Source organism: Nyctereutes procyonoides, unplaced genomic scaffold (genome assembly GCF_905146905.1).
Source record: "Nyctereutes procyonoides isolate TBG_1078 unplaced genomic scaffold, NYPRO_anot_genome, whole genome shotgun sequence".
In the NCBI taxonomy this organism is placed as follows: domain Eukaryota; kingdom Metazoa; phylum Chordata; class Mammalia; order Carnivora; family Canidae; genus Nyctereutes; species Nyctereutes procyonoides.
In genome coordinates, this window is record NW_026575033.1 from 14,679,919 (window position 1) to 14,704,623 (window position 24,705).

General features: G+C 33.1%; 1 protein-coding gene across 2 annotated transcripts in view; it reads left to right on the top strand.

The window, feature by feature from the left end:
* Positions 1–24,705, top strand: part of NBEA (neurobeachin) — a 672,481-nt gene that overhangs the window by 64,965 nt on the left and 582,811 nt on the right. For both annotated transcript variants that reach the window (XM_055317362.1, XM_055317363.1), the window contains exons 2-5: positions 15,224–15,455; positions 18,967–19,067; positions 19,308–19,403; positions 24,557–24,678. In XM_055317362.1, coding sequence (XP_055173337.1) covers positions 15,224–15,455; positions 18,967–19,067; positions 19,308–19,403; positions 24,557–24,678 — 551 coding nt within the window. The remainder of the gene's footprint in view (positions 1–15,223; positions 15,456–18,966; positions 19,068–19,307; positions 19,404–24,556; positions 24,679–24,705) is intronic.

The following is a 24,705-nucleotide window of genomic DNA, read 5'->3' on the forward strand; positions in this document are numbered from 1 at the left end:
GGGAAGTTGTTGAAAGGCTTTAAGCTATATGTGTGACATTTATGTTATATAAGATTATCTGGCTGCAGTGGAAAGATATGGGAGCAAACAGTGAGATCTGGTGTAGTGCTTTGTTTACACTACACTATGTAGCTACATAGTGATTATTACTAAAGTGATGAAAGTAGAATTAAGCAGGAGAGTTTTTTCCATTTGTAGAGTATTAATAAAAGTGGGTGAACCTAGGTTTTCCTTTTCCTTTCCTAAATATCTAAGAGTAGAATTGTCAGGATGAATGGGTAAATGTGTTTAAACTTATGAAAAACTTACCAAATTGTTTTTCAAAGTGGCTGTGTTACTTAGTTAGTATTCATTCACACAAGAGGCATGTGGGAGTTCCAGTTGTTTTATTTCCTCTTCAACATTTGGCATTATCAGTCTTTTTTTATTTGAATCTAGTGGGTGTATAGTGGTAATTTACTATGGCTTTATTTTGCATTTTCTTAATGTCAAATAACATCAAGCATCTTTTCATGGGCTTATAGGACATTTTGAAAACTATTTTATTTATTTTAGAGAAGGAGCATGAACATGTGGAGGGGCAGAGGGGGAGAGAGGCAGAGAATCTCAAGCCCGACTCCATGCTCAGGTTGATTTCACGACCCTGAGTTCATGACCTGAACCAAGAGTTGGATGCTTAACTGACTGAGCCACTCAGGCACCAATTTTAAAAAAGTGCAATGTCTTTTTATTATAAAGATGTGAGATCTCTTTATATTACATGTTCTGGATAGTCTTTTTTTTTTAAGATTTTATTTTTATTTATTCATGAGAGACACACCGAGAGGCAGAGACATAGGCAGAGGGAGAAGCAGGCTCCATGTAGGGAGCCCGATGTGGGACTTGATCCCAGGACCCCGGGATCTCAACGTGAGCCAAAGGCAGGCACTCAACCTCTGAGTCACCAAGGTGCCCTATATTCTAGATAGTCTTTAATCAGATATGTGATTTGCAAATATTTATTCTGGGGCTGTGGTTTATCTTTTCTTAATTTATTAGTTTACAAAAGTTGAAATTATCAGTTTTTTAATGTAGTTTGTCTTTTTGTGGCCTGTTTAAAAAATATTTGCCTAATCTGAAGTCAAAAAGATTCTTTCCTAGATATTATAGAAGTTTAACTCTTACGTTTATGAATGGTATAAAGAAATAAGTTTCATTTATTGGTATATGAATATCTAGTTGTTCCTCACTATTTGTAAATACTGTTCCTTCTCCATTGTTTATTTTGACACCTTTTTCTACAATCAGTTGATCATGTCTTGATTTTGTTTTTTGATTTGTGTGGGTCTATGATTGGACTTTATGTTATGTTCTGTTAATGCATGTTTTTATTCTAATTGGAATACCATATTGTCTTGATTTATGTGGCATTGTAGTAAGTTACAAAGTCTGGTAGTTTAGGGCCTCTCAGGTTTATTCTTCTGGTTCAGAATTGTTTTGGCTATTTATATGCCCCATTATTTTACATATACATTTTAGAATATCTAAATTCCTAAAAAGAAAAAAATTCCTAACAAAATGACAGCCACAGTTGTGGCTTGGATTGTATAAAAATAGAGTGGAATTGACATCTTCCAGTCCTTGAATATGGTATGTTTCTATATCTGTTTAGGTCCCCCCCCCCTTTTAGAAAAAGAAAACAAACATAGCAGTGTTTTGTAGTTGTTTTTTTTTTTTTTTTTTTAAGATTTATTTACTCATTTCACAGAGAAAGATTGCGTGTGTGAATGAGCAGGGGGAGAGCCAGAGGGAAAGGGAGAGAGAATCTTAAGCAGACTCCCTGCTGAGTGTGGAGCCACCAACTGAGCCACTCGGGCACCCCATGTAGTTAAGTATACAGACCTTACATGTGTTTAGGTGAATTTTTGTCTGAATATTTCATGTTATATGCTATTTTACTGGTTTTGTTTTTTTTTAATTTTTTTTAAATTTTTATTTATTTATGATAGCCAGAGAGAGAGAGAGAGAGAGAGAGAGAGAGAGAGAGAGAGAGGCAGAGACACAGGCAGAGGGAGAAGCAGGCTCCATGCACCGGGAGCCTGATGTGGGATTCGATCCCGGGTCTCCAGGATCACGCCCTGGGCCAAAGGCAGGCGCCAAACTGCTGCGCCACGCAGGGATCCCTGGTTTTGGTTTTAATTGTTTCTAATTGTTCTTTGTTAGTATAGAGAAAACAATAGATTTATGTGTACAGATCTTAAAATCCTGAGACTAATACAATTTTTTATTAATTTGAGAAGCTTTGAGTAAATTTATTAGGAGTTTCTATGTAAATGATTATGAGGTTTGTGAATAAATGTTTTATTTCTGCCTTTCCAATATGTAATGCCTTTTATATATTTATTTTTCTTGGCAATTTGCATTGGCTTGGATGTCTAGGATAATGCTGAGTGGAAGTGGTTGGAGGGAAAGATATCCTTGGCTTATTTCTGAAAAGCATGCAGTCATTCAGCCTTAAGTATGATGTTAGCTGTAGGTTTTCATAGATGACTTTTTATCAGTTTGTGGATATTCCTTTATATTCCTAGTTTGCTGAAAGTTTTTATAAAGACTACTTTTGGATTTTGTCAAATGATTTTTATGTACTTTTTGAGATGATCAAATGGCTTTTGTTGTTTTAGTGTGTTGATACGGTGAAATGCATTGTTTGATTTTTTGATTGGTAAGCTCACCTGTACTCTTGGGATAAAATGTACTTGGTCATGATGTACAATTCTTTTGTTGTTGTTCTTATTGTTAACATGCTGCTGTATTTGATTTGCTGTATATTTTATTAAGGTTCTTTGTGTCTATGTTCATGAGAATTATTTGGCTGTAGTTTTCATTTTCTGATATTTTCTCTGGTTTTATTACCATGGTACTTTTTGGCCCATAAACTAAGTTTGGAAGTGTTTCCTCTTTTAAAGATTTCTGAGAAAGATAGTGTAGAATTTATGATAATTTTTTTAAACTAAGAATTCATCTGTGAAATTGTCTGGATCTCTGGTATTGTTTCTGGGAAGATTTCTAATTACAAATTCAACTTCTCTAGTAGACATAGGACTGTTTAGATGACCTGTTTCTTCTTAAAGTAATCTTTGACAGTTTATACCATTTAAATAGTTTGTGTTTTTCATTTAAGTTGTCACATTGGAAGACATAAAGTTATTAAGAAGAATCTCTTATTAATCCTTTTAGTGTATGTGGAATCTATAGTGATGACTCTTTTGTGTTGATGCTAATTTGTATTCCACTTTAGCCTTTCCCAGAGCTCTCTGCCACCTCACCTTTGATTCATTGGGCTAAATAAATTGAAGAACCATTTAGTTTCATCATTATTCTATGTTGTTTTGGCTGGTTTTTGTATCTTTGATTTTTCTTTTCTTGTTAAATTTTTTATTTGTCTTTATGTATAATTTACTCTTTCTAGTTTCTAAATGTAGAAACTGAGGTGATTGTTTGAAATTTTTATTCTTTAGTACACAGATATTTAATACTATAAATTTCCTTGAAGCACTGTTTTAGCCATATCCCATGAATTTGGTGATATGTTTTCATTACATTCAGTTAAATTTTTTTCTACTTTCCCTAATGACACCTTCTTTGATCAACAGGTTAGCAAGAATAAGTTGTGAGATACTTTAGTATTTTTTTCCTGATGTATATCTAATGATTTTAATTTTATTGTGATCAGAATTTTAACCTTTTTGAGATTTCTTTTACAGCCCAGGTAGTCTTACCTTGGTGAATATTCGATATGCACTTCAAAACGTTTCTCTGCTATTGGATGGGAGTGTTTAATATGCCTACATAACAGCTAGGTTAATTTTATTTAAGATTTCTATATCCTGGGACGCCTGGGTGACTCGGTGGTTGAGTGTCTACCTTCGACCCAGAGTGTGATCTTGGAGTCCTGGGATCGAGTCTCACATCGGGGTCTCTGCATGGAGCCTGCTTCTCTCTCTGCCTGTGTCTCTGCCTCTCTCTCTCTGTCTCTCATGAATAAATAAAAAAAATCTTTTTTTTAAAAAGACTTCTATATCCTTACTGATTTGGGGGGTCTGTTTTCCCAGTTGCTGAGAGACGAGTATTAAAATTCACAACTAAAATTGCAGATTTGTCTGTTTCTCTTTTGCTCTCTTATTAGATTCCTTCATATTTGGGATTGCTATGTCATTCTGATGAATCTGCCCCTTCCTCCTTATGGAAAGCTTCTATTTTTCTTTTATAAAATCTACTTTGTCTGATACCAGTATCACTATACCACTTTTTTCTTAATTGTGTTTGCATGGTGTATCTTTTTTTATCCTTTTGCTTTTAACCTGTTTCTCTGTATTTTAATTCTGGGGTCAACAAATCGTTGCCTATGTGCTAGTCACCTGCTTTTATACATTTTTTTTTTATTGGTACACAGCCATACCATGTCATTTATGTGTTGTATGTGGCTGCTTTCATATTACAGATACAGAGTTGAATAGTAATGATAGAGACCATAAGGTCCTGGAAGTGTAAAATCTCGGCTCTTGAAGAAATTTGCTGACCTCTACAGCTTTTTTTTGTTATGTGGAATGTAATTGGGTTTTGCTATATTTTATACATTCTTATAATCTCTGCATTTTAAGTGGTGGTTTTATATTATTTACATTTCATGTAATCATTATGGCAACATTTCAGTCTGCTAGTTTTGCTATTTTATATTCACATCTTTTTTTTGTTTGTTTCTCTTTTTCCTATTTCATGTCTGGTTTTGGATTAATTGAGAATTATTCTATTTTACAGTTACTATTGATTTATTAACTATTCCTAGTTTTTTCTTTATTATTATTATTTTTAAGTATTTATTTATTAATGAGAGACACAGAGAGAGAGGCAGAGACATAGGAAGAGGGAGAAGCAGGATCCACAGAGTCAGCCTGATGTGAGACTTGATCCTCTAACCCCAAGATCACATCCTGAGCCGAAGGCAGACGCTCAACCGCTGAGCCCCCCGGGTGTCCCTAGTTTTTTCTTTAAAATAATTTTTAAAATTAAGACTAAGTTTTTAGAGCAGTTTTAGATTAACAGCAAAATTGAGGGAAAACTACAGAGATTTTCCACATATCCTCTGCTTCTACATGTGCATAGTCTTCCCACTTACCAACATCTTCCACCAGAGTGGATATTTCTTACAATTGATGAATGTGCCTAGATACATCATGATCATTTGAAGTTCAGTGGTTTACATTGTGGCTTACCATTATAAATCATACAGAGTATTTTCATCGCTCTAAAAACCCTCTCTCTGTGTTCTACCCATTCCTATGTTCTTTCACCAACACCTGGCAATCACTGATCTTTTTATTGTCTCCATAGTCTTGCCTTTTCCAGAATGTCATATAGTTGGAATCATACAGTATGTAGCCTTTTCAGATTGGCTTCTTTCACTTAGTGAAATGCAATTAAGGTTCCTCCACCTTATCATAGTTTGATAGGTCATTTCTTTTTAGTGCTGAATAATATTCTGTTGTCTTTATGTGCCACGGTTTATCCATTTACTTACGGAAGAGCATGCTGGTTGCTTCTAAGTTTTGGCAATTATGAATAAAGCTACTATAAATATCCGTGAGCCAATTTTTGTGTGAACCTAAGTTGTCAGCTCCTTTCAGTAAATTCCAACAAGTGCAGTTGCTGGATCATATAGTAAGAGTATATTTAGATTTGTTAGAAACCACCACATTGTCTTCCAAAGTGGCTGTACCACTTTACATTCCCATCAGCAATGAATGAGTTCCTGTTGCTTCACATCCTTGCAGCATTTGGTATTGTGAGTGTGTACTGGATTTTGGCCATTCTAATAGGTGTGAAGTGATATCTTGTTTAATTTGCATTTCTCTGATGACATATGATGTATGGAACATTTTCTTACATGCTCTTTTGTCATCTGTATATCTTCTTCAGTGAGATGTCTGTTAAGGTTTTTGACATTGTTTCTTTTTTTTTTAAGATTTTATTTATTTATTCATGAAAGACCATAGAGAGAGAGAGGCAGAGGGAGTAGCAGGCTCCATGCAGGGAGCCTGACGTGGGATTCAATCCAGGATCTCCAGGATCAGGCCCTGGGCTGAAGGTGGTGCTAAACCGCTGAGCCACCCAGGCTGCCCAACATGGTTTCTTTTTTAAATTTGGTATTTTCCTAGAATTTACAATATACATTATTAATTTATTGTTCTCTACCTTCAAATAATATATCACTTCAGGTATATGTTAAGAACCTCTTAAAAGTATACTTATATGTCTTCCTCTTCTGTCCTTTGTGCTCTTGCAGTCATTGTTTTTACTTCTACATGTTTGTAAATCCCCCAAAACAATTTTGGCATTCCTCAGTTTTTGTCATTTCAGATTTTCATCTGGTATCATTTTCCTTCTGCTGGAAGGACTTTCTTTAACAATTCTTGTAGTAAAACTCTGCGGCCAATGAGTTCTCTCAGCTTTATTTGTCTGAAAAAGTTTTTATTTTGCTTTTATTTATGAGGTGGATTAGGGTTTTCAGTATTAGGCATGGGGTTACAATTTAAAAATATATAGTGGTTTGGCAAGACTTAATTTTTACTTCCTTTTACTCATTAGTTGGCAGCTAGCAGCCAGGTGTACTTATCATCTGCTTTGTTATAATCTTATTAAGTAATCATAAAAGTGGTTATACCACTTTTGATAAACTGCATGTTGTTTTAAATATATTTTAAAGAAGGTACTTAATTGTATGATAGTCATTCACTTTGTTTTCTCTTCCATTCCCTAGAGTTTTTATGGACTATATTTTTAGCAGCATTTGTTATACTCTTGGGTATAGTTATTTCTGTACCACAGAAGGATTACTGATTCAAATTACTTGAAGACAGGACTGCTGTGAAAGAAATAGGAAACAAGTAATTTTCTATTTTTCTTGCCTTAGTTTGTCAGCTGGGCTTAGAATCATTAACTTTTATTATATTCATGTCCAAATTATAAAGTATTTTCCTTTATGTACTAAAAATTTACCTGAAAGTCATGTATAATGCATGCAGCAGATCTATGACTGATGCAGGTACATATTTATGTATGTATTGGGGGTGGTCTTTTTAGTATTTGTATACTTCTTAATCCTATATAAAATTGACAAGATACATTCTGATGCTGACACTAGCTTTGGAACCTTGGGCTGGTTACTTAACTTAGGCTAACCTCAATGTCCTTGTTTGAGATACTGTCTTACAAAATTGTGAGAATTAAATGAGACTATACACATAAATTACTGAACACATAAGTGTTCACAACATGGTCATTCTTAATGATCATGTTTCCACTTTATTTCTTTGTGAAATAACAGATACAAGTTTATCTCAAAGATTTCCTTCTTTAGAGGTTAATAATTCAATACCTTTAAAACTTGGATTGTATCTGCTTCTTGAAATAATTTGATTAACTTACTAGAAAAGGCTTGTAAGAGGAAAAAAACAATGTAAGCAAGAGGACAGAATAGAGAAAGGAGATAATCAAGGCAAATATAGTTATCAGATTTTGAACATTATTTTTTTTTCTCTTTAGATGAGCCATACTTCTTATTTCTTTGTATGTCTCATACTTTTTTGTTGAAGACTGGACATTTTGAATATTGTCATGTGAAATGCTGAAAATCAGATTCTTCTTTCTTTTCCCTTGTGTTTGTTGTTGTTTTGGATTGTTTACTTAGTAATTTTCTAAAATATGTTTCTAAGTCTGTACTCTTTGTCATGTATAGCCCCTGAAGTTCTGTTTGGTGGTCAGCTGATTTTTTTTTTTTTTTAAGATTTTATTTATTTGAGAGTGAGAAAAAGCACAAGTGGGATGAGGGGCATAGAGAGAGGAAGAAGCAGACTCCCCACTGAGCACGGAGCCCAGTGCAGGGCTTGGACCCTGGGATCATGACCTGAGCTGAAGTCCGATGCTTAACCTGCTTGGCCACACAGGTGCCCCTTAGCTGATGTTTTGATAGAGTTGTCTTAAATGCCTGGAGCCAGGGAAAGAAAAAATGAAGAATCGAAAAGTACTCTTAACTGTCTTTGCAGATTTGCTCTTTTGGAGTATTCTTGCAGTGCTTAGTCAGGCTGTTTATATCTCTCCCCTAGCTTTTATTTCCTTCTTGTGTAGAACCTAGAGGCCAGCTGCAAGTGAAAGCTTAGGGTCTTGGGAACGCCTGGGTTGCTCAGCGTTGAGCGTCTGCTTTTGGCTCGGGGCATGGTCCCAATGTCCAGGGATCGAGTCCTACATCGGGTTCCCTGCATGGAGCCTGCTTCTCACTCTGCCTGTGTCTCTGTCTCTGTCTCTGTCTCTGTCTCTGTCTCTGTCTCTGTCTCTCTCTCTCTCTCTGTGTGTGTGTGTCTCTCGTGAATAAATAAATAAAATAAAATAAATAAAAAAGAAAGCTTAGGGTCTTTTTAGGCTTTTTCTGAATGTGTAACCTGCCCTGGGGATGCATGTGACTCTCTCTATTTCCCTGTATATAACAGGAGAGCCTTTTAAAAGACCTTATACCCACATATATATATATATATATATATACCTCTTTCCCCACGTCTTCCTTCCCAGGCTTCCAAGTCTATTTATTACTTGTCCCAAGTGTTGTCTCTAGCTCAGGCTGCTGTAGCTAACATCTGTGCCTTTACATGCTTTTAGCAGAAGTGCCCCAGCCCTAGAGATATTCTATGTTTGGTGAGAAACAGTTCTTTGCGCCTATCCTTGAGGGAGCTGCCAGGGAGGTTGAGACCCACAACCTTGATTACAAGGTTCCTGCTGCTTCCTCTGGAACTAGAAACCCTCACCACTTGTGCAGGAGGTTGTCCTCATGACTGTTGCCCTCCAAGGTGTGGGGAATTATAGGTGGGGCAGTGCTTTTTACCAGAGAATAATAGCTGCTTCTTCACTGAGTCATCCCCGGATTGGTATACATTTTTGTCTTGATTGCAGAATTTTTCAGAAGTTGATTTTGACAGTTTTTGCCAGCTCATTAGTTTTCTCTAGAGAACATAGCCATAGAGTCGCCCATTCTGCCATTTTGTGGTGATGTCATTATTTTTCAAAGGAATGTGTTGTAAACTGATTTCACTTGAAAATATTTAGAAACTGGAAGTGGAAATACAATTAAGCCTGATTTAAAAAAAATGTTTTATTTATTTATTCATTTATACATTTATTCATTTATTCATTTATTTGACACAGAAAGAGCAAAAGCCAGGGGCAGAGGGAGAGGGAGAAGCAGGCTCTCTGCTAATAAGCAGGGAGCCCAGTGTGGGGGTCATGACCCAAGCTGAAGGTAGATGCTTAACTAACTGAACTACCCAGGCGCCTCAAGCCAGATTTTAAAAACTAAGAATTGTGTGTGGTTTACTTAGCACCATTGTGGGCCACTTTTCTTGTAGAGGCAATACCTTTTAGAATTTTTTTTTTTTTAGAAAGATTCTTTTTTTAAATTTTTTTTTGTCTATTTATGATAGTCACACACAGAGAGAGAGAGAGAGTGGCAGAGACACAGGCAGAGGGAAAAGCAGGCTCCAAGTCAAGAGTACAAGTGTTCTGAATTGTACTTATTAAACCTTACATATTTTCCAAGTAATAATAGAAAAAAGAGTAAGGCAACTGTGGGCATAGTCAGAAAGGAGAAAACATCTCTGGCTTTTTTTTTTTTTTTAAGATTTTATTTATTTATTCATGAGAATAATAAAGAGAGGCAGAGAGAGGCAGAGACATAGGCAGAGGGAGAAGCAGGCTCCATGCAGGAAGCCTGATGTGGGACTCGATCCTGCGACCTCAGGATCATGTCTTGAGCCAAAGGCAGAGATGCTCCACCCCTGAGCCACCCACGTGTCCCACATCCCTGACTTTGTAATCACTGGAACATTAAAAAAGTTGTATGGCAGTTAAGAGCAATTCATTGCTGAAGGAGAAAACCTGAATACAGTAGAAAGTCTGGCTTACAACTTGGTGACTGACCATGAAATAGACCCTCTCTCCCTCTCTCCTCCACTCCCATCTGTATTAAATTAATCTTCCCATTCTATATTAAACACTGAATTTTTTTCATAGGTTTGGCAGTGTGCTGGAGGTGTAGATATATAATGGATAGGTAGTTAGAAATAGTCCTTACCCTTAAAAAGCTTATTGTAATTTGGGATATCTGTGAACATTTATGCTGTGCAATGACTGCTATTGCATGCATGGGTTGTAATGGGAATTCAGGGAAAGGCCATCTTTATGGGTACTGGGAAGGCATTCTGGATTAAGTGGTGTTTAAACTGGTATTTGGAGGTTTAATGGAAGTTAACAAATGTAAAAGTTGAAAGAGAGCTCTGTCATATATAGGGAATACCATATATGAAAAATTTTAGGTCAAGTGAGAGATGTGCAGTGTAGAAATGTTCCTATGACAATAGTTAGGAAATGGGAAGTAGAGGAAATTGGAGCTGGGGTGTTAAATGGTGACTTTATAGGCAGTGCTATCTAGTTTAGAGTTTATCCAGAAGGATAAGATGCAAAGGAATCCAAATACTTAATAATTGTCCAGTCTGATCCAATTAATGAAAAAGAATTATCCCATATAATTCTAACCAATAATCTAAGATTTCAAAATAAAGGTATTTAACATTGCTAGTAATTACAAACTTAGTCCTTTCAGAAGGTATTTTCCAAGTCAGCATTTTATATTCCAGATATTTATATAGTAACTTTTATTTCTTTATGTAAATAAAAGTTATTTCATTTAAAAAGCTCAGCTATGATATTTATTTTATATAAATTCTTTTATGATCATTTCTTGAGTAGGAAGCACCATTGTGGGCCACTTTTCTTGTAGAGGCAATACCTTTTAGAATTTTTTTTTTTTTTTAGAAAGATTCTTTTTTTAAATTTTTTTTTTAATTGTCTATTTATGATAGTCACACACACAGAGAGAGAGAGAGAGAGTGGCAGAGACACAGGCAGAGGGAAAAGCAGGCTCCATTCACCGAGAGCCTGACATGGGATTCGATCCTGGGTCTCCAGGATCGCGCCCCGGGCCAAAGGCAGGCGCCAAACCGCTGCGCCACCCAGGGATCCCACCTTTTAGAATTTTAAAGAAAAGGCCTAGAAGAAAAGAACTTAACTATGCAAATAGAGTATTCAGATTTATAGGAAATCTTAATTGATTTATAAATCTCTTTTATACTATGGTAACAGTTATTTTAGCTTGTTTTTTGGTTTAGCCTTTTTAGCTTTGTTATGTCATTTTCTTTGCTTTTTAAAAGGTTTCCCTGTGAATTTTCTTTTTCAATGTTTATTGCTAATTTTCCTGTAATTGAGCCTTCAAAGTCTTCTACTTTCTTGCTGAAAATAACCTTAAATAAATTGGTTGTATTTAAAAGTTTTTATTTACTACCTCCGGATATATATATATATATATATATATATATATATATATATATATATATTTTTTTTTAAGATTTCTTTTATTTATTCATGAGAGACATAGAGAGGGAGAGAGAGAGGCAGAGAGACAGGCAGAGGGAGAAGCAGGCTCCATGCTGGGAGCCCGACGTGGGACTTGATCCTGGGACCCCAGTATCACACCCTGGACCGAAAGCAGGTGCCCAACTGCTGAGCCACCCAGGTGTCCCTGGATGTTTTATTTCTTAGAGAAATTATTTTCTCTTTCTTTCTTTTATCCTACACACTGTTCATAAAACACTGATTTCTTTGTAGATCTACTATGATACATCCCATTTCTATATTTTTTAAGTCTATACTTCTTTTTTTTTAAAGCTTTTATTTGTTTATTCATGACAGACAGAGAGAGAGAGAGAGAGAGAGGCAGAGACACAGGCAGAAAGAGAAGCAGGCTCCATGCAGGGTGTCTGATGTGGGACTCTATCCCGGGTCTCCAGGATCACATCCCAGGCTGAATGCGGCGCCAAACTGCTGGGCCACCCGGGCTGCCCTAAGTCTATACTTCTGACTTAATAGAAAGTTGTTTAGGTTCATTTTTCAATCCAGATTAGAATTCTGGATCTGTCACTTTACTTATATGTGGCCTTGTTCATGCTGCTTAATCTCTTTATTTTCACTTTTATGAAGACAATTAATACATTTTCCTCATAAGATTGTTATAGTTTAAATAATGAAAGCCAATTGTTTCTCCTTTTTCTTACATGCTTTAGTTGGTAAATATGGAACCACTCATAAGTAGGGAATGAATATTTCTCTAATCTTGGAATCATAGTTTTGTAAGCATTTAGCCTTATTAACACTAAAGTATTAAAAATTACAGTGAAGGTTAGAAAGACCATCTGAAAATACAGGCCCACTTTACAACATTTACAATAAATATTCTTACAGATCTGGCAAAGAAATCAGAGAGCCAAACTGTATTCTTTTGTAATTAAATGATATGTAGAAAGGAGCATTGTTTTTTAACTGAAAAATAGTGAAAGATGGAACCGTAGCTTCACATAACAGAGTCTGATTGTTCAATTATACATATTAATTGTTGATTTCTTTAAATGCAGACTATTTTTTTTTCCTTTCCACTGAGTCCATCCCTGTTATTTACAAAATACATAATGGCTCTTGGTTATGCCAGACTTTACTGAAAGCACTTAACAATTCATTTAGGAGATTAATCTAAAAAATACCTCAATGTTGTCCCATTTTAGTATATACTAATTCTTACGTGTTTTCAGAGACTTATAGGCTTAACCCTATGTATCTATTTCTATTAGTTTAGTCAGTAAGCATCCACATCATTGATTTTCAAACCTGTTTTTCTTTTTCCTCTATATGGTTGCCTTTTAGGCACCCCTTCTGAGTTACTAACCACTGGTCTATAAGGTTCATAGTAGTGACCCAAGTCAATTGGACATATAATAGTGGAAAAGTAAGCAGTTCTTTGATAAGACCATGGTATGGTGAAAAGATTGTTTGAGTTGATTCTCATTGTTCTACAATTAATATCTAAGAGAGTACATGATCCACAATAGTTTAGCATTTGTTGGAAACAAGGCTTAAGCTAGCTGTTTTGTGGTACTTACAACTTACTTGTTCAGGTGACTACTTTTATTTTTTTAGGCTAGAGCTGGGGTCATTAGAGAACTGGTAATAGCTATCCTTAACTGAATGCTAGCTATATGCTTAACATTGTTCCTAAGCCTAATTAGTTTATTTAATCCTCACAACAAAAACACTATTAGGTAGGAATTTTTATTCTCATATTTAGATGAAGTAACTGTGACTTAGACAAGTAGTCATTAAGGTCACAGAGCTAGTGGTACAGCTAAAATCTGAATCCAGGAAGTTTGAATTCAGAAACAATCTCTTAACTGTTCTAGTAGCTATTTTTGTTAATAAGACAAATAGCAGGAGGAGTTGAAGTTGTTTCATACACAGAAGTAAAACCAGCCTTTAACCCAAGTGAGTATATAGGTCATTAAAAAAAGAAAAAAAAAAAGGTCAGAAGTTAGGATGAGGAATAGTTTCTCATAAGGTTGAGTTATAGACCTGTTACAGAGAAAAATACAGAGAATAATGTTTTAAAAATTTGAGAATATTTTTTAAATTATTAAATTTCAGAAGACTAAAAAATATTCTTAAATGAGATTTTATTGCTTGTATGGGCTTGTATGAAGACTTACTGGATTTTGATCCTGTATCCTCTATCTACTAGTTTTGTGATCTTTTCCAAGTTAAATTTTCTGTGCCTATTCTTCCTTCTCTGTAAAATGAAGATAATAATAGATTCTTTCTCATATATTGTTTTTTGAGAATTAAATTATTTAATATATGTAAATCCCTTAGAATAGTACCAAATGGTATGTAAGTACCTGATGGTATTATTAAATTAATCATATTTATTCCATAGCATGTGGTCATCTACCCTTATTATTGAACATTTTTCTTTGATAAAAAATTCTGCTTCTTGAATCTAATATCTGGTGCCTCTCTGCCCCTAATCTTATTTTCTTTTTTGTTTCCATTTTCTGAAATACTTAGAATTTATGTCTTCTTTTATGCTTTATGTAACTTACAAACCAATTTCAACTTTTTGGAGGATAGATAGAGTGTATATACATCTACATATATACATCTTTATTTCTGGAACTTTTTAAAAAAATTTAAAGTCATTTATTTATTTATTTGACAGAGAGAGAGAGAGAGAGAGAGAGAGAGAGAGAGAGAGAGAGAGAGAGAGAGAGAAGGGAGCCTGATGCAGGTTTGATCCTAGGACTGTGGGATCATGACCTGAGCTGAAGGTAGATGCATAACCTATGGAGCCACCCAGGCATTCCTAAATTTTCTGTTCTTTAGACCAGAAAGGTATCAGTTTTTCGATCTTTTTTCAGAATGGTACTTAAAATTAATACAGCATATGTGACTTGATCAGTAGAGAATATGAGTATCGTTATATCTTTTATTCTAAATATATTTGTCTATTGCTGTACTTAAAGTATCTTTTATTCTAAGTGTATTTGTCTATTGCCATACTTAAAGTATCTTTTATTCTAAGTATATTGGTCTATTGCTGTACTTAAAGTAGCATTTGAGAAGGACACTAATACTTTTGACTCATTTGACATAATGCCACAAGTCAAAACATTGCTATTATGTCATCTTTGTATAGCAATTTGCATTCTCTTAAGTATTATAGATAGGAGGTGTATTTCTTTTAATAATTTTTAACATAGATTTTGTCATTTCCACATTTATTATAAGTTTGCAATTATCACTTTGGTATTTCTTTATCTTATATGCATAGAGATAGAAGTTGTTTTCTGTTACATCTCATTTGTCCATCTAGTAATATCACAAAGAAAATGAACTTCATGTTTTAAAATTTATCCTTAGTGAATTTTGCATTTTCTAATGATTTTCACTTTTGAGAGCCAAATTCTTTTTTATAGGAATTTGTCCTGAATCCTACCCAGTAGTTCTATGTGCCATTTTTCTGCACATGATTGGTAATTAACTTTTGCCATTTTTTAAAGAACTTGATTTTTCTAGTTTTAATTTTTATTGCACCTTTATCTGTAGCTTTCCAATTTTTCTCAAAAGTAGTTTTATGCTTAAAAACAAATTTTTTAGAGTAGCTATGCTCTCCTGCTAGTTGAGTTATTTTATTATTTTTATTATATTGTTATAAATAATCTCTCGTGTTATCATTAGTTATTGTTTCTTTTTTGTTTTTCAGTTGGTTGGTGGAGAATTTGACTTGGAGATGAACTTTATTATCCAGGATGCTGAGAGTATAACATGCATGACAGAGCTTTTGGAACACTGTGATGTAACATGTCAAGCAGAAATATGGAGCATGTTTACAGCCATTTTACGAAAAAGTGTTCGGAATTTACAGACTAGCACAGAAGTTGGGCTAATTGAACAAGTATTGCTGAAAATGAGTGCTGTAGATGACATGATTGCAGGTATGAGGTTATCTCACAGGATAATATGCTTTAAATGTTTATAAAAATTCACATTTTTCTTTAGAGTCTATGGGTAATGTAGAGTTGTTGAAGCTAACTTGATTTAAAATAGATAAATAGAAATGTATGGGATATTTGCCTTGTATATTAAGGGAAAATTTGAAGAATGGAAGACACCTTCTTCTGTATTAGACAAAAATAATTATTGATTTTTCTTTTTCACGCTTTAGAAAATCTTAATTATGTGGGATAAACAACCATGAAATCTATCAGAAAAATAAACACTACCTTTTTACATAGTACTTAGTTAAATCTTCACATAATTAACATTTTGCAATGTATATTACAATTCTGCATAATGAACACTTTCCCAGCTTTTTCAAGCTCCATGCATTTCAGTTTGGCATATATGGAACTATGACAAGAGAAACTAATATCCTTAGGATAAGCATGTTGAATTTTTAGGAAGTGTCCATTTTACTTGATATTCTTTTAGAGAAACTTTTGTGTTAAAATAAACATGTAAAGTAGAACGTGAAATTTGCATGGAATTTCAAGATAAAAATACTAATTTTTGTGCTTGTTATGTTATTTGAAGTAACTTCGAAATCTATGATTATTCATTGTCAGTCCTTTGCCTCCCTTGAAAGCTTTTTCTCCTTTTCTCCTTTATTTTTAGATGGGCTTCAGTAGAAATGTTGTGAAAGAATTGTCCCAGAGCAACATTATTACCAGAAAATAAGTTTAGAGTTTGAAATGTTGATTCTTTTAGGCCATGAATCTTCTGCATTAAGTCTCTTTTGATATAAAAGGGTTTTCATAATTTTAAAAGTGCTAATACGACTCCTTGCAATATCATGCCTAATCTTTAAAAGTAGTTCAGACACCAGAGAATCCTCTATCATATTTTGATTTATGCACAATTAATTTTAATATTAGTAGAACAAAACCTTAAGAAATAATAGTTAAGAATAAGTTAAAGATTAATGTCTTTTAAATAATATTTAAAATTTTTTGTTTTTCCAATAGAGTATATTAAAATTAGTTCTAATTGCTTTCAAGGTGGCATCTATCTCTAGAGTGATTTAACATTTTCTGTGTTGGTTACTAATGGTAAACTTGATGAAAAATGAAATTCAAATTTAAAACATCTTTTTAATGATGATATGAACCATCTGTAAACCATTCTGTAAATTCTAGCATTGTTTAACAGGAATTTGTTTGCATAAGTATATATATATACATACACACATATATATATATGTATATATATACATATATACATATATATATATATATATAGTATAGAAGAACATCATGTGATTTTTGAGTCCTCATATCTGGGTTTAGTCCCTGAAGTTTTTTATTTGGTTTTTGAAATAAAAATGGCTACCACTTTATAAAGTGCACCTTAGAAAATGAGTCATAATTACATACATAGAGTTTACTGGTACATAATTCATGAACTTTGAGATAAAAGATGGTAGTAAGCTTGATTAGTACTGCAAAAAGTTCATGTGTTCATGTTTTCTATTATACAAAGCTCCTTGATTATCCTTCCTTCTCAATAATAATACTGGTAACACAAAACTTTCGCTTTTGTTATTTTATCATTATCAGAAAATTACCTCTACCTTACTTTTCAGTATAGAAAATGAAATTTAGATAACATACTAATGAAGCACCAGTAACCACCAAAACACTACTAAGTTTTCATTCTGAATATTTATAGCATATTAAGTTCAAAGAGGCACTTTTCATTTACTAATGTGTAGGTATTACTAGAAGGCAGTTAAATATCTATGCTAAGTTGATTAGAGAGTTTCATAGTCTGAGTATTTTTTCTCCTTTAAAATTTTGTCCAGAAAAAAACACCTGTTATGTTAAAATTAAACTGAGCTACTTGGTTATGTGATATGTACAATTAATAAGAAATTTTAATAATTATGTAATTAAATACAAATTTAATAGATCACTTTTTGTGGTACACATATAAGATAAGATAAAGGTTTGGGAAAAGAAGTATAATTTTTTAGGAAAGTATTTGTAGGCAAAGAAATCTATGAATTTGCCATTGCAGCTAATTGCTTGAAACTACTTATTAATTTAGGGATTTAAGGCACTTAATTTCCATCTAAAATTTTTTGTTAGAAACAAATCTTCTGACTAATATGTACTAACTATAAACTTTTATATTGAGTGATGAAACATTGTATTTCATTAAAAGATCTCAAAGATGACATATTAATAGTCACAATTTAATCATAGGGATTGCTTACTGATTCAGTTTATTGACAAAATAACCATACTAAATTGCTAATTTGAAATAGATATGTAATAAATATATTTAAAATCTCAAATTCCAGGTATTAATTTGTAATATTGAATAATAAATATTACGCATCAGTAACTATTTAAACTTATCCTAACACCTTTTTAAAATTAATTGATGATAAATTATTCAGAATGTATTTGTGCATTCTGTTCTATTCTATTAAAGATAGTACTATCTTTAATTCTTAGGAAGTGTTTTAGAAATTAATAAAGTAAATATTTAGATGCTTAATTTCTTAAAGAATGATAGAGGTACTACTCACAATGTCTAGATGAGAAAGAAATCAACAAATGACTAAATGTATAATTTTTCTGTCATCTCTTGAGCTGATGTCTCTCATATGCACATAAACACATGAACAGAATGGATATCACTAGGACTATATTTATGTCACATTTTGATTTAGAGATTGGTAGGTAACAGAAAGGGCTCTGGAGCCATACCGCCTGGGTTTTAATCCTGACTCTATCACTTAGAACAGTGTGTTCTTGGGCAAGATGATTAGGTTATTTATGTCTCACTTTCCTCATTTTAGTCACTTTCCTCATTTTAGGAAGGAGCTAATAATAGTACTTACCTCATAGGCTTGTTACGAGAATTTGTGCACTTAATAACTGTAAACCACTTGGAATAATGCCAGGCAAGGAGTAAGTGCTCAGAATTGTTGTTAATGGGGCAAGGGATGTTTCAATAATATATTTTATTAAGAACAGATAAGTCTAAAATAAATTTGGCAACTGTTACTTTTTTATTTGAAAAGAACCAGTTTACAAAATTAAATTGTTGTACTTTTGCATATTTTTGCTTTCCTTTCCCTGTACACAGCAGGTGTGTGTGTGTGTGTGTGTGTGTGTGTGTGTGTGTGTGTGTTTTCTGGGAATTTTAAAATCTATTTTATGTATTTGCTAAGGAAACTTAATTGTAATGGTAAATCTGATGAGAAAAATCCTAAAATTCAGGATTTTTGGTTATCTGATGACTTAAAAATTGTTAATTTGGTTTTTGGTTATCTGATGACTTAAAAATTGTTAATTGGAATAACTATTCATAAGGACATTTAGCTAAGTATATATGTAGAAATGAGAATTGATAACTTTTGCTCTTTCAAAAAGTATATTACCTTGACAGATGGCAGGTCATTACTAGAGTTCAGAATAACTTTATTTTCCTTTGAAGATCTTCTAGTTGATATGTTGGGGGTTCTTGCCAGCTACAGCATCACTGTCAAGGAGTTGAAGCTTTTGTTCAGCATGCTTCGAGGAGAAAGTGGAATCTGGGTAAGCTGTGGTCAGAGGGAACAGTTTTCAATATTAGTACATTAATACTTAATGTTCAACAATTTATCTCTAGAGAGCTATAAACTTGAATTTGTAATGGAAATTGTTCCCCTTAAAGAGTTTAGTAAATGATGTAAAATTAATTTCTCTCTAGTTAGAAAACAGTCCAGTGTCTAACATGATATATTAGGTATTTTTGTTGAATTTGTACAGTGACATATCTTTTTCTTCTTTCCTTAGCCAAGACATGCAGTAAAATTATTATCAGTTCTTAATCAGATGCCACAAAGACATGGTCCTGATACTTTTTTCAATTTTCCTGGTTGTAGTGCTGCGGTAAGTTTTAAATACATGTGTTTATTTTTATTTATTTATTTTTGATTCAGCTCTGTTAAGGTATAATTCACATAAAAGTCACCAATTTAAAAGTACAATCTGATGAATTTTAAAGTTGATAATCACTACTGCAATCATGATTTTGAACAATTCTATCACTTCCCAAAATTCTCTTGTGTCTCTTTCAAACCTGTTCCCTTTCCCTAGCCCCTGTCCCTTGCAACTTTTGACTTATTTTGTGTTTTTATGATTTTACCTTTTCTAGAATTTCATAGAAATAAAATCATACAGTATGTAATCTTTTCTGTCAGGCTTCTTTCACTTACCATAATATTTTTGAGGTTGTCCATGTTGTAGCTTACCAGTAGTTTATTCTGTTCCTTTTTACTCTAAGTAGTCTTATATTTTATCAGTTTATCCATTCACTAGTTTATCCATCTCAATATTTGAGTTTTTAGTTTCTGGCTATTATAAGTAAAACTGCCCATGATCTTCTGTGGGCATGTTTTCTCATCTCTTAAGTAAAAACATAAGTGAAATTGGCACGTTTTATGCTAAGTGTGTGTTTCGTTTCATGAGAAACAGGCAGATTGCTTTCTGTAGTGGAAAGTTTTGCATTCTTCTCATCAGTGTATAAGAATCCCAGTTGATCTGCATCCTAGACATTGGCCATCTTTTTAATTTGAGGCATTTAAATGGTTATGTAGTGGTACCATGTTGTAGTTTTAATTTTGTATTATTCTAATGACCAATGATACTGGCATTTTTTCAAATGTTAATTGGTTGTTTTTATATCTTCTTTGTGATGTTTGTGTTCAAATCTTTGTTCAGTGAAAAACATTGGTTTTATTAAGAGTTCATTATGTATTTGGGATATGAATTAATTTGTCAGATATATATTTGTCAAATATTTTTCCAATCTGGCTTTTCCTTTTACTTTCTTAACAGTATTTCTTAAAGCAAAACATTAAAGTTTTGATGAAGTTCAATTAAACTTTTCTTTTTTTATGGCATTATGTTTTTGTAATCTAAGAAATCAGAATGAACCAAGGTCATAACATTTTTATCTTATGCTTTCTAGTAAGAGTTCTTTTGTTTTGGTTCTTATATTTAGGTCTATGATTCTGTTTGTGTGAATATTTAAAGTATGATATGAAGGAAGGTTGGAGGTTAAAGTTTTGTTTGTTTTGCATATGAATATGGAATGTTTCATAACCATTTGTTAAAGAAAGAGTCCTTTAACCTTGAATTGCCTTGGCATATTTCTTGAAAACTACCTGGCCTTGTTTGTGTGGATCTGTTTCTGTGTTTGGTTCCTTTGTCTTCTTTTTCTGCCTTTATGCCAATATCAGATTGTCTTTCTTTCTTTTTTTTTTTTTTAAGATTTTATTTATTTATTCATGAGCGTCACAGAGAGAGACAGAGAGGCAGAGACCCAGGCAGAGGGAGAAACAAGCTCCATGCAGAGAGCCTGACACAGGACTCTATCCTAGGTCTCCAGGATCAGGCCCTGGGCTGAAGGCAGCGCTAAACCGCTGAGCCACCCAGGCTGCCCAGATTGTCTTTCTTTTCGTAGTTCTATTAGTAAGGAGTTCTTGAAATCAGGTTGTGTAAGTACTCCAACTTTGTTCTTCATCTTAAAATAATTTTGGCTATTTTAGATAGCATTTCAATACATATTGTGAATAAACTTGTAAAATTTATAAAATACTTACTGTGATTTAGATTTTATTCTGTTAAACCTGTAGAACAATTTGGAGAGAAGATTAGTGTGTCTTCCAGTCCATGAACACAGTATACCTCTTCCTTTATTTAATTTTCTGTGATTTTCCACTCTTGCAGTTTTAAGTATAAAGTCTTAAACATCTTTTGTTAAATTTATCCATAAATATTCCATACTGTTTTTTGCTAGTATATAGAAGTACAATTGATATCTTTTTTGTATATTGACCTTATATCCTGACACCTTGCTAAACTCACTAGTAGTTTTTTAGTAGATGCCTTAGGATTACTTACGGATGGTTTTGTAAATAAAACCAGTCTTATTCTTTTCTTTTCTTTCTTTTTTTTTTTTTTTTTTTACTTACAGTCAGTATGCCTTTTTATTTCATGTATTGCCTTAGTACACTGGCTAGGACGCCAGGGCAGTATAGAATAACAGGAATATCCTTGGCTCATTTTCAGCTTTAGTATTAGGCTTTAAGGTATTAGGCTTAGTATTAGGCTTTAAGACATGCCATTGTCAGAGAAAATTCTGTTCTGTTCCTGTGTACTGGGAAGTTTTTTAATCATTAGTATGTTGATACTAATGTTGAATTTTGCTGAATGCTTTTTCTGATTTTATTGAAGTGAACATATGGGTTTTCTTCTTAGTCTTTATTAACATAGTAAATTACAGTGATTGATATTTCAGTGTTAAACCATTTTGTGTTCCTGGAATAAAAACTACTTGGTCACTATGTTTTAACCTTTTCATATAACAGTGGATTTGATTGGCTAATATAATGCTAAGAAATGTTGCAACTATTTTTATGAGTGATTTCAGGATGTAGTTTCCTTTTTTATATAATATCTTTATCTGGTTTTGGTGATAGGGTAATCCTCATAAAATGAGTTGGGAACTATTTATTTCTTTCCATTAAAGAGTGTGTAGAATTGATATTACTTATTCTTAAATGAATGCTAGAATTCACTATTGTAGCTATCTAGGCCTGGAGTTTTCTTTGTGGGAAAGTTTTAAAACTATGAACTTAATTTCTTTAATGAATATAGGGAGGTTTTCTCTTTCCTATTTAGTGAGCTTTGGTAGTTTTTGTCTTCCAATAATTTGTCCAGTTAATTTAAGTTTTTGAATATATTGATATGTTTATCATATCCCTTTCTTCTCCTTTTAATAGCTGTAGGATATTTAGTGATGCCTCCTCTTTCATTCTTGATATTGGATTTTTTTTTCTCCTGATTAATCTAGCTGAAATTTTATCCATGTTGTTGTTGTTGTTTTCTTTTTAAGGAACTTTAATTTCATTTCATTGTTTTTATCATTGTAGCATTGTAGAGAGGATGTATAACTTTTGACTAGAAGAAATGGTTTTGATTTCTGAATTCTCTGCTTCCTTATTATGCAGGATAATCCCTTAATGTTTCTTGGCTTACTTTCATGTAAAATATTAGCACTTTTTCATGGAATAGTTTTACTGTGAACCAGTAATGAAATAATACACTAAATCCTGTATAAGTTGTTAAACATCATATAAACATTTCTTACTCTTTATTATTAGTACTTAAGCATCTTTGTAGTCTCCCGTTTCATCAACCATTCCCCCAATTTTATATTTCTTCCCTTAATATTTTGTTACTAACTTTTTTAAAGTTATAATTTTCAATTGTTACAAAATTGTGAAACAAAATAGGAAAATTAAAAATTGTGAAACAAAAAACAGTGTAATATTTTTCAGGGGCATAAAGCAGGCTCACATCTTGAAATAAAATTTGTCTGACCTTAAGTCCATTGTTTTATTATGTTTCGTTTTTTAACAACAGATTGATATGTTATCTCTACTATTGAACTACTGAAAAATTCAGATAAGAGTTGATTTTAAAATCCTTATCATTACAGTGTTTTTGATAATTTACTTCTGATTGAGCATGATAGTAACAAGTGGGTACATACTGTCTGGGACCACTGTCAATGGCAGTGCCTTTGGATCACTAAAATTATGATACTGCTTACTTTCCCTAATATATATATATTAGGCCTTCTGAATTATATTTTATACTGTGGACGTGCCTTTCTGTGAGCTGTGCTGCCTTCATATGAGCAATTTGGAATGAAATTCTATAGAGTGAGTTGTATAAGGTGAATGATAAATGTAAAATGACATTTTATATGATCTGTGATTTTAGTGACTATACTAGATCTGCCTTTCATGATTATCATCTGTTTCACGAATCTGCTGAATTTAGGACATAGTGAATTTTTGTATTCACTTAGTTTACTGAGAGTATTCCATCTAAACATCAGAATTGTTTCTTTTTGCAAATTATGATAGATAGGAACATAGATTTTGGAGTCTATTAGATGAGGGGACAATAAGGGATATAGATTTTGAGTCTTGTGGACTCATTGGACAGTGAGGAACATCCAGTTGTGGGTACCAGAATATTTTAGAAGGAAATATGAAGGAAGAGTAAAGACCACTTAAATCCAAAATCACAAAGGTATCCCAAAGGATATACCATTAACACCATGGGTTTAGCAGGAGTGTTAGAAATGAGTGTTGATATCAGGCACAGATGGTTTGGATGTAAATGTGCCTGAGTTTCACATCTGGCAGTAGTATACACAGCTAGCTTTTGTACACTGATTAAGGGAGTAGGTATGCATTGTTTAAACAGAGTAGAAAAAGGCTGGGGATGCAGTGTATACTGTATAGTAGGCTTTGGTTGGTACAGAAGTAGCAGCCAGAGATTGAGGAGTACCATCCAGAAATGGGCGATTTCAGGTTCCTAAAACATTCATTCTAGCTGTCATATACTAAATTTAAGAGAATGTCTTTCAGTAGAGGTAACTATCTTGTTGAAGAGATTGGCCATAATATAAAGATCATTATTTATCCATGGAATTATTAGAAGTCTGCAGTGAAACCGAGGAAAATGCTATTCTAGAGCCTCTCAGGTGTGTGTTTGGTATACCAGTTGTAGTAAGACCAAAGAGTATTATTATTTCATTATCACTCAAGGTTAGATTTTTCTTTTGTAAGTTTTTTTTTTTTCCATTGTAATTTGATTCACTCGTCTTTGCAACTGTATGGGATTTAAGGCTCTTTCAGTGGAGATATCTGTGGAGATCATAAATGACCTTAGACCAACTGTTTTTTCTTGGTGGAAGAGTAGGTCTAGAAAACTTGAAGGGCGGCTTGGCTTAAATTCTTTCCTTTCTCTCTTAGTTTAATGCATCTTTTAAGTTTTGATTTAGAGTGTAGTGGACTGGATATTGAAATTGATGATACAGAAGGTGCTAAGGCCATTGGCTGGGAATAAGTCCATGATTTTCTGATATTTATACCTTTATTGTTTTTTGATCTGATTTGACCTTGGTTAATACCGTATTTTTTTTAACTGATACTTTGGTATATTTTTTCATTGCCTTGTAGGCAATTGCATTGCCTCCTATTGCAAAGTGGCCTTATCAGAATGGCTTTACCCTAAATACTTGGTTTCGTATGGATCCATTAAATAACATTAATGTTGATAAGGATAAACCTTATCTTTATTGGTAAGTAATATATTTAATTTTAGTACT